This window comes from Colossoma macropomum, unplaced genomic scaffold (genome assembly GCF_904425465.1).
Source record: "Colossoma macropomum unplaced genomic scaffold, Colossoma_macropomum, whole genome shotgun sequence".
In the NCBI taxonomy this organism is placed as follows: Eukaryota; Metazoa; Chordata; class Actinopteri; order Characiformes; family Serrasalmidae; genus Colossoma; species Colossoma macropomum.
This window is the reverse complement of record NW_023494805.1, coordinates 12,385,777-12,396,520: the sequence shown is the minus strand read 5'-3', so window position 1 is coordinate 12,396,520 and position 10,744 is coordinate 12,385,777. Positions and strand designations below refer to the sequence as shown.

General features: G+C 35.7%; 1 protein-coding gene across 1 annotated transcript; it reads left to right on the top strand.

Moving 5' to 3' along the window:
• Nucleotides 1-1,534: 1,534 nt before the first annotated feature.
• Nucleotides 1,535-9,800, top strand: LOC118826142. The gene is made up of 11 exons (XM_036597029.1): nt 1,535-1,559; nt 1,646-1,713; nt 1,836-2,183; nt 2,286-2,371; nt 2,540-2,636; nt 7,159-7,317; nt 7,473-7,823; nt 7,943-8,293; nt 8,893-9,000; nt 9,125-9,159; nt 9,675-9,800. Exons 2-11 carry the CDS (start codon nt 1,671-1,673, stop codon nt 9,798-9,800), a joined length of 1,704 nt encoding a protein of 567 aa, XP_036452922.1. The 5' UTR covers nt 1,535-1,559; nt 1,646-1,670.
• The last annotated feature ends 944 nt before the right edge of the window (nt 9,801-10,744 follow it).

Sequence of the window (10,744 nt, the reverse complement as noted above, 5' to 3'; positions counted from 1 at the left end):
CCACCAGTGCTCGACTTCTCTGGGACAGAGAACCCAGGAACACTGCAATTCAATTCGATGATGTGATTTCTTAGAGAAGCTGTGACTACAGCAGCCGCAAAATTATATCCCTACAGCGCCCCCTGTTCAGCCTGTCTTCTACAAAGTGGAGCTTTATCCTGCCTGTATGGGTAATTCCACCCTCACCATCACACTGCTTCTTTTCTAGAGGTCAGTTTCCTATATCTGGACATCCTGCTTTTATCACTTCTTAGAGGTTTTAAATAAAAAACAATAATAAACTAATTTATATTAACATATATACTAAAACTAAACTAAATATAGTTGTGTTTCATTTAATATGAAACATTGCAGCATGTCAATGAAAAGGTTTCAGTTAAAGATTAGTTCAGACGAAAGTTTTCACAGATTTAACTTTCACATGATGTATAATTCAGTTATTAATCTTAAGGCTTCAATAGTCAGACACTACAGTGAAATATTTGGTCAGAATCTAAAATGTAAGCTTATGGTTACGTTATACATGTATCTATGAGAGCAGGAGGAGATGTTCAGACACGCATCACTTCAGCGTTTCGAGTTTTTTTAAAAAAAGCTGTTAAAGTTCTGTTTAATCTTTTGATGTGGTTGGACGTTTCAGCAGTTCATCCTCTACTGCAGTACGTATGTGCCATCTACACTGTGGTCTCTGCTAAATACACACTCAGATATGGAATATAGTTCACAGAAGAATGAAGATAAAGTACATGTGAAGGGAAAAGCCTCACAGACAAAAGCAAGCCTAGACTTCCTGAACCTCAGGGAAAAGTTTACAAAGAAATGTAAAAAGTAAGCTGATACAAAAATGTCATGTATAATTCTATACATAATTCCTGGCTTAGTGTAGTTCTGGAAGCCTGGAACCATTCGAACAATCGGTTCTGTAGTTTATGAGCTCTACACACACCTGTATACTTTATCCACAGCTGCACCTGCAGGACCAGTGTTTACAGTGTCATCCTCAGACTGTGGAATTATATACTGAAACACAATTCATTGTTATGTAGAAGGTTTTATTACTTTATGTAGGAGTTATGGAACTGATTTTGTGTTATACAACTCAGTCTAAGTAGATTATAGCAAAGAAACATCCGGTGGGCCTCAGCAGTATTTAATATCTGCCTTTATGAGCCTTTAGCAGTAAAATAAATAAACCTTCAGTAAAAATGACATTATAACCATAATGTGTTTGCTGAGCTAGTTTTCTCCTCTGCTGTTTGTTGTCATATACTATTAATAGAAATGTTTGAAGAGAAGCTGTAACACATAAACTGTAGCACGTACAGAAAGGGTGACACACAACAGTAACATATTTAAATTTTAAATCTTGAGACAGTTCATTTGTAGTGATTTGCATATTAAGTTTTACATTTCTGCCCATTGATGTGAGTGGATGAGGCCTGATTCTACCTCCTGTTTTGAGAGCCAATCAGCTTTCAGTACAGAGTTATAAAGCTGCTGTCGTAGAAGTTTTGCATGCAAACGACATCTCAAAAGGTTACTTTTAGCCTTCAAAAATTGTAAGTGAGCTATATATATGCATATTTTTGTCATTAGCAGAAGTGTTAGGACAATATAACAGAATTTATATTTTTTTTCTTTTCAGGAGATACATTATTTTGAATTTGGCAATGATTCCATTTTATGCCCTTGTTTTTGTCACTACAGCAGTAGGTACTGTTTACGGTTCTTTATTTTTCAACATTACTGGACTTCAACTTACGTATCTTAATTGGGAAGCACACAGATTTCAAATAACAATACAGTTTAATTTTTTTGTTTGTTTTTCCTTTTAGGTGGCACCTCGATTGATGTTCCATGTCTAAATGGACCGAAGTACATTAATGGTGGGAAAAATATTAGTCTGAATTGTTTCTTTTCACCCGTTGATCCGGCAGCGACTGCATGGTTCAAACAGACTCCAGGAGAAAAGCCTCTTCTCATTGCTTCTGCTTTTGACACTTTACAAGTTAAATATCATAATGATTTTGACAAGACCGGACGCTTTAATGTAGCAAGTGAAAAAAGCAGTTTTAATCTGAGTATCTCAAATGCAGAACCATCTGATTCAGCTACATATTACTGTGTATTTACATATTATACAGATGCTACATTATTAGACTGCACAGTTTTGGTCCTCAAAGGTAGGTGTTAGACTACTACAGTCTGCTACAAATCCTTCTACATTGTAAACCTGAAATCTACATCTACATCTCAATCAATAATCACCTTTTTTCTCTCTTTAGGTCCATCTTCAAGTCTCTCTGCTGTTCTCCAGCCTCCTGTATTAGATCCTGTTGAACTGGGAGGAGATACAACTTTGCAGTGTTCAGTACTCACAGATACGTCTGCAGGAGAACACAGTGTGTACTGGTTCAGACATGGATCAGGAGAATCTCATCCAGGAATCATTTACACTCATGGAAACAGGAGTGATGAGTGTAAGAAAAGCTCTGAGACTGATTCTCCTACACAGAGCTGTGTCTACAAACTCCCCAAGAGAGACCTCAGCCTCTCTGATGCTGGAACTTACTACTGTGCTGTGCTCATGTGTGGACAGATCATCTTTGGGAACGGAACTAAACTGGACTTTGTAGGTGAGTGCAAATATTTTAAATACTTTAACGTAGCCTCAAACACAGCCCAAATAAGAGAAAAAGTATTCTGTGTTTGAAAATGATTATAGTTTAAGAGTTGCTTAAATTTTATTTATAAAAGCAGGGCAGGTCAGCGCTTGATTTCAGAATTGTTACATTAACTGCACATTTAATTCATATTTAGCTCACATTTAATGCATTTTGTGAAAGCAGGTCAGAACACAGGTATATCTGTAGGTATTCCAGATCATATTGTTCATTATATGCAAGACTGAATTCACTGCTCAGAGTAAACAGGCAAGGTAAATATCAGTAATCTGTTAGCAGCAGTTTTCAAACCTTTCTGAACCTCCAAAAATGAGCTTTACATCCTGACACCCCGTCACACTGCGGCTACAAAATGCATGCAAGAATGTTACAATGGCAACTATAACTACACAAAACTATGACTACCTATTCTGGTTCTCTTTAATTAGAGTTTTAAAAGTATGGGAATATTTGTAGACATCTAGCATCTCTTCAACAACTCAGTCTTTCTGAATGAAGTGATATTAGTATTTTATGAACTACTAGGTAGAAACAGTTTCTCATAAGAGATAACTCGCGCTCTAAATGTGGATGTTTTGTGGAATAAACAATCACATGAGGGAACACATATTAAATGTAGCAACGTTGGCCGGTAAACCCTGCCACAGTCTAACACTGAGTCTTTTTTGGGACAGTTCAGTGCACACTGTGCTTTTCTTCACTTGCATGTACTCCCTCACTTGCAATGATAATGCAATATCACTGATAACAACATGTAATCAGTAATAAAGGCTATATACTGAGATTATAGATAAGCCCAAAAGTATCGCTTGATTTTAAAAAATCAGGGCTGTGCCCACTCCCCCAGTTTTCTTCACTTAACAGCCATTTATTTGATTAGGTATTCTAGATACAATTACATCACAATTATGTTTTAGTATTTTTTTTGCTTTGTACATTTTTCTGCATTGCATTCATTACAAAGATATTAATAAGATCTGCTTTCTTATTGTAGAGAAAGGTGTTTTTGGACCCAGTCGTTCTTGGTTTAACAGCATCAAACATCATCTCCATAATTGTGATTTTATTTCTGTATAGAAAATTACACCAAAGCCATCATAAAGGTAGGATTTACCTCTGAAACTGATATGATTATTTAATTTCTATTGATAACATATTTGTATTTGTAGTATTTTAAAAGCTATTAATGCACATAATGGCTTTGACTGAGCTTCATTTGTCTTTTGTTGAAGATGCTGCTGAAGGTCATGCAGTCCAAGTAAATCAGGTAATTTACTCATTTTCTCTTCTGCTAAATTCAATCTATTGGAAACTTGGATTGTAAAGTTCGAGATTGGTATATGATAAATACAAATATTAGCATTTATAATCATGGTAAAATGTAATAGAAATGTCCATCTGAACTCTAGATTCACTCTTACCTACAATTATTACCTCCCTGCACCACACAAAATACTCTGAAACGTGATTTTGCTCACTATGTTTAATGTGCTGGTTGTAGGATCTGTTAACTCTTCTGATAAACTTTTATTTTGCTCAGTGAGTTTGCAGTAAAACCTGTTAAATACTTTTTCTTCTTCAGGGTGAATGTGAAGAAGCTTTGAACTATGCAGCACTGAGTTTCACTAATAAACCATCGTCCTCAAGAGGAACTAAAAGACAACAGAAGCTTAAAGACACTGAAGTTTACTCACAGATCAAACATCCCCAATAAAACTGAATTACTGAATGCTAAAGAATCCTCTTACCTTTTTACTGCTGATTACTCATAAAATCAACTGATGAAATTTGGTTACTTGGTTTGATCCAGTCTTAGTTTTCCAGCCAAAGACAGTCAGAGCAAGATGCTAAAAGTATTTGAGAATGAAAGTTTTGTAACTTGTTTATCTACATGTTACATATTTCTAATCAATTTTCAATTGTAATTGTATATTAATGCTACATAATTTCAGCTATGCACTTTTTGTCTTCTGTGACTGACATTAGTGAAGAATTCATCAGTCTGTTTTTATTTCTGTGATTTTTATTTTTAAACCCACCTTTATCATTAACATTAAATATGACTTTAAACTTTTCTAGAAGTTTGCAGTTCTTTTCTTGCTTTTTCTAGGTAAAAATGGAGAATGTGGACAGAATCAATTGCTTTTTGACACAGTTTCTTTTTTATATCATAATCATATCAGAGATATATACATTAAAATGCAGGTGTAAATGCATTCAATACACATTAAAAACAGATTGAAATCTCACTTAAATTACATCAGAATGTGGTCTGAGTTAGTAAAGTGTAAATGCATGTCTTTTCAAGCCACATTTGACAACCAAAACTCCTCCTAACACTGTGATGACACCTCCCCCTTCTCTTCTGAATATGAGAAAGAGACCACCCCCTGGACTGCTGCCGTTTAACACATGCAGAGCTGCTCTTTCAGTTCAGTTCCTGATATGAGTTTCTCTTATGACTTCAACTTCCACAGCCTGTTTTGCTGTACCTGCATGCCGAACAACTTAACTTATTAAAACTAGATAAAGCACCAGTAAATAAAGCACCAGTTTGGTTAATCCATACTTCACCATGTCATTATTCACTGTCTTATTATAATATTTTACATCATTGGTTCCCAACCCTGGTCCTGGAGCAGCCCCTACCCTGCACACTTTAGCACTTTCTCTGATACAAACACACCTGATCCAAATAATCTTCATGTCAACAAGCCCTTCCTAAGCTGAAGAGGGTATGTTATAGCAGAAAAACACAAAAAGCCTCAGGGCAGGGTTATTCCAGGACCAGGGTTTGGAACCTTTCTTTTACATTATAGTAGACACAGCCCATTAGAAGCTAACTAATCTAAAAAGCTGTCATCTGGTAAACGTCAAGCAAATTTATGACATTAGAGGCAGCAGCAAGGCTCAATGCGCAGGTTATGCTCGGCTTCTCTGGGACAGAGAACCAATGAGCAACTGAACCTGCAATTCGATGATGTGATTTGTCCAAGCAGCTTTGTAATCACATCCCTACAGCGCCCCCTGTTCAGCCTGTCTCCTACAAAGTGGAGCTGCATCCTGTCTGTATGGAAAATTCCACCCCTCACCATCACAATGCTTCTATTCTAGAGGTCAGTTTCCTGTATCTGGACAATCTGCTTTTTATTACTTCTTACAGGTTTTAAATAAAAACAGTAATAAACTAAATAATCTTAAAATACACTAAAACACATTAAATGTGACTGCATGGCAGCATGTCAATGAAAAGTTTCAGTTAAAGATTAGTTCAGATGAAAGTATTCACAGGTTTCAGATGGCTTATAATTCAATTATTAATCTTAAGGCTTCAATAGTCAGACACTACAGTGAATATTTGGTAACTACTAAAAATCCAAAATGTAAGTTTATGGTTAGGTTATACATGTATCTATGAGAGCAGGAGGGGATGTTCAGACACACTTCACTTCAGTGTTTATAGTTTTTTTAAGAAGCTGTTAAAGTTCTGTTTAATCTTTTGATGTGGTTGGAAGTTTCAGCAGCTCATCCTCTACTGCAGTAAATATGTGCCTTCTACACTGTGGTCTCTGCTATATATAAACTCAAATATGGTTTATAGTTCACAGGAGGAAAGACAGAAAACTAAACATTATACACAAAGTTACATTAAAAATAATATCATAACAGTAATGTGTTATTGCCTTAAGAAATCAGACTGCAAAGTTGCATTTTACTTAGAAAAACTTGGTGTGCAAATGTCTGAACAGATAAGGTATATATCTTGTGATGGGAAAAGGCTTGCACAAAAAGTGAAAAGAAAACATATGTAAAAATCGCATCCATAATCACATATAAAATCCCTGGCCGAGTGTAGTTCTAGGACCCTGGAACCATTCAGACACCTGGCCTACGCCTGGAGACCAGAACAATGGGTTCTGCAGTTTTAGAGCTCTAAGCCCACTCTTATACTTTATCCACAGCTGCACCTGCAGGACCAGTGTTTACAGTGCCATTCTCAGACTGGAATTATATACTGAAATGCAATTCATTGTTATATTGAAGGTTGTTATATTACTTTGTTTAGGATTTATGGAATTGCTGTTGTGTTATACTGTTCAGTCCAAGTAGAGTATGACAAAGAGATGTCTGGTGGGCCTCAGCAGTATTTAATAATAAACCTTCAGCAAAAATCAAATTACCATCATATGTTTGTTGTGCTAGTTTTCTTTGCTACTAGGTTTGTTTTAATATATTAATAGAATGTTAATAGATGTTTGAAGAGACACATATTTAAAATTCAAAGCTAGAGTTAATTTGTGATGATTTACTTATTAATTTCCACATTTCTGGCCAGGGCGAGTGGGCAGGGCCTGATTTTACCTCCTACTGTTATAGAAGCCAATCAGCTTTCAGCACAGAGTTATAAAGCCACTCTTCTACAAGTTTTACACACATATTAACAAATTCTCTTACTTTCGTCCTTCAAAAACAGTAAGTGAGCTCTCAGAATTAACTAAATTCCAGCAACACAGCATAGCACATATTATTAGCAGTAGTAGTTGTATTGTCATGTTTTTTCAGGAGATATATTACTTGAAGAGTTTGGCAATGATTCCATTTTATGCACTTGTTTTCCTCTCAACAGCTTCAGGTACTGTTTAAGCTTTTCTTCATGTTTTTAATGTTTTTATGCTTCTAATGAGGTTCAATTTGCTTACTTAACTTACTTCATTACACTCTACAGCTCTTCATGAATTTTTAAAGTAGCAGTACAGTTTGCCTCATTTTTATTGTTTTGTCTATTAGGTGGCACATCAAAGGCTGACAATCAGTGTCTAAATGGACTGAAGTACCTTCATTGGGGAGAAAATATTCATCTGAATTGCTTTTTTCCATCCGTTGACTCGGCAGCAACTGCATGGTTCAAACACACTCCAGGAGAAAAGCCTCTTCTTATTGCTTCTGCTTTTCGTTCTACAACAGTTACATATCACAATGATTTTGACAAGAGTGGCCGCTTTAATGCAGTAAGAACAAAAGATACTTTTAATCTGAGTATCTCAAATGCAGAACCATCTGATTCAGCTACATACTACTGTGCATTTGCATATTATACAGATGCCGCATTAGTAGACTGCACAGTTTTAGTCCTCAAAGGTAGGTACAGTCTGCTTTTATTAAATGCAATCAGTTTGGAAACCTACATTATACTACATTGTAAATCTGATCTCCATCTACATCTCATTCAATAATAAGTAACATTTTCCTCTCTTTAGGTTCATCTTCAAGTCTCTCTGCTGTTCTCCAGCCTCCTGTATCAGATCCTGTTGAACTGGGAGGAGATACAACTTTGCAGTGTTCAATACTCACAGATGCGTCTGCAGGAGAACACAGTGTGTACTGGTTCAGACATGGATCAGGAGAATCTCATCCAGGAATCATTTACACTCATGGAAACAGGAGTGATGAGTGTAAGAGAAGCTCTGAGACTGATTCTCCTACACAGAGCTGTGTCTACAAACTCCCCAAGAGAAACCTCAGCCTCTCTGATGCTGGAACTTACTACTGTGCTGTGCTCATGTGTGGAGAGATCATCTTTGGGAATGGAACTAAACTGGACTTTGTAGGTAAGAGAAAATATTTACTTTCAGTCTCAAGATTTTCATAAAGCTAAAAAAAAATGTTTTCATTACTTCTCTTTTTTTTGTCGTGATGCTGGAGTTACAGTGTTTTGAGACTAAAAGGTGAAATTGAATTATTATTAGGGTTGTACTTGTAGATGTTATTACTAGATATTAGTTTTTCATGCTCAGTGCCATTTATATTATTATAATTATTATTTTTTTGTGGCTGTCATGCAAAAACCTGGTAACTCCATTTTTGTGTTCTTTTTGGAATTTAACTGGAAAACATCAGTTACCCTTTTCATTGTCTTCATTTTCTCACAATAAATGGATGAACAGAAATGATAAAATACTATTTAATAAAAAATCTTGGCACAGTCTTGGAGATACAAAGTTTTGTTCCAACACTGACAGTCATATTGCTGTTGTCAGAACAAAACCTCACATCTGCATTTTTGACGTTTTTCAGTTTTTGGCATAATTTGAAAATGTCTGTTACCCTTTACATTGTATGTGAATCTTATGATGAATGGACTAAAAGAAATTATTAATTATTAAATGTAACATAGTTACAATGATTATAATTTTCTTGATTACTATAGAGAAAGGTGTTATGGACCCAACCCTCATTGGTTTAGCAGCATCAAACATCATATCCGTGGTTGTGGTTTTATTTTTGTGCAGAAAATTATACTACAGTCATCATAAAGGTAGGTTTTACCTCTGAAACTGATATTATTATTACATATAATTTTTACTATTAATTAATTATCTTCGCAAGCCATACAAATGCAATACTGCATGTTTAAATAGTTCGCTTGTTATTTGTTGAAGGTGCTGCTGAAGGTCACACAGTCCAAGCAAACCAGGTGATTAATTCACTTTATTCTAATTTCTCCAAACTAAAGGAACTTTTTTATTTACTTGCCACTTTTAATTGCCATGTGTTTTTGTAAGCAAGCATTATAAAAACTTAACAAACGTATAAGTTTAGGTCATATGCGGGTTCAGGACATGTTATTTGTGTTAATATTAAAAACTTTAATGAATATAAATTGTAATGTGTGATGCCTTGAGATTTTAATGTATATCAGTCATTTCACTTAAGAATATTGAAACCCGATATCAGATTTATTACACGTTCTGTCGTGTTACACTGCTCGCTATCTATAACTGCTTGCAAAAAAAGCGTTCCTTAGATTATTTTAAGGTTATTCAGCGAAAAACAAAAAGTCTTAGACTGTGCTCCATTCTGCCCTATATCAGCCATTCAAACTACAAATACTGAAACTACAAATACTGAAGACTGATTTATTCCACATTCTGAAATGTTTCATTGTTCATTGTGTATAACTGCTACATGTGTGTTTGTGTGGTCTGTCAGGCTGAAGACACCGACGTCTTGAACTATGCAGCTCTAAGCTTTGCTCAGTCTTCCTCCTCAAGAAGGAGCAGAACAAAGAACAGCAGTGATCAGCCTGTGTACGCACAGGTAAAGACCCATCAGTAGAAACAACATCAGAGTTACAATCAAATCTGGAAATCTACTGTCATCATAACTACTCTGTAAACTGTGCTCATTTCACAAATGTTACATAATGTCATAATTTATACGAATCACTGTACCTCTGTATGTGCCATTTTCACAGTGAAAAAAAGTTATTTCTTCTAGCTTCACTTTACTGAAATTTCAATCTAATATAAATACATATTTTTGTTTGTATCTATAGTAATGATAATAATAAAATTAGCTGATTTCAGAAGATGGCTTTGAAAGAATCACATGTGGTCAGGTTTGCATCAGGGTGCTTTCCTATTGAAGTTTTGTGACCGAATTGATGTGCTTTTGTTTTGTTTTGTTTTGTTGTGTTTTGTTGTGTTTTGTTTTGTAAACTATGACATACACAAACTACAATATTGGTCATTCCATGTCAACTCACCTAGGGCCTGTCCAGTCATGTAATGGGTTTTCTTGAATAAATTCAAGGTAAAAATTCAATATAACAATATAGCAACTGCTATTAACACTGTTTGATTTGAAGTATATTGACATGCATGAATTAAAACAGATGTTAGAACATTGCTGTGAGGATTTGATTGCATTCAGCAGCAAGAGCATTAGTGAGGTCAGGTACTGATAGATGATTAGTTCTGGGTCACAAACTCCATTCCAACTCATCCCAAAGCTACTGGAACTTCATCACACTAGAGAACACAGTTCTACTGCTCCACAGCTCAGTGCTGGGGGGCTTTATACCCCTCTAGACAATGCTTGGCGCTGGGCATGGTGACCTTAGGCTCAGGTGTAACTGCTCGAGAGTGTTTTCTATGGAGATTATCCAAGCTGTGTGTATGCAACTGAACACCTGTCAGCAGTGGGTGCATCTTAAAGTAGCTGAATTCACTCATTAGAAGAGGTCTGGATGTTTCGGACATATAGTGCACATACCACCC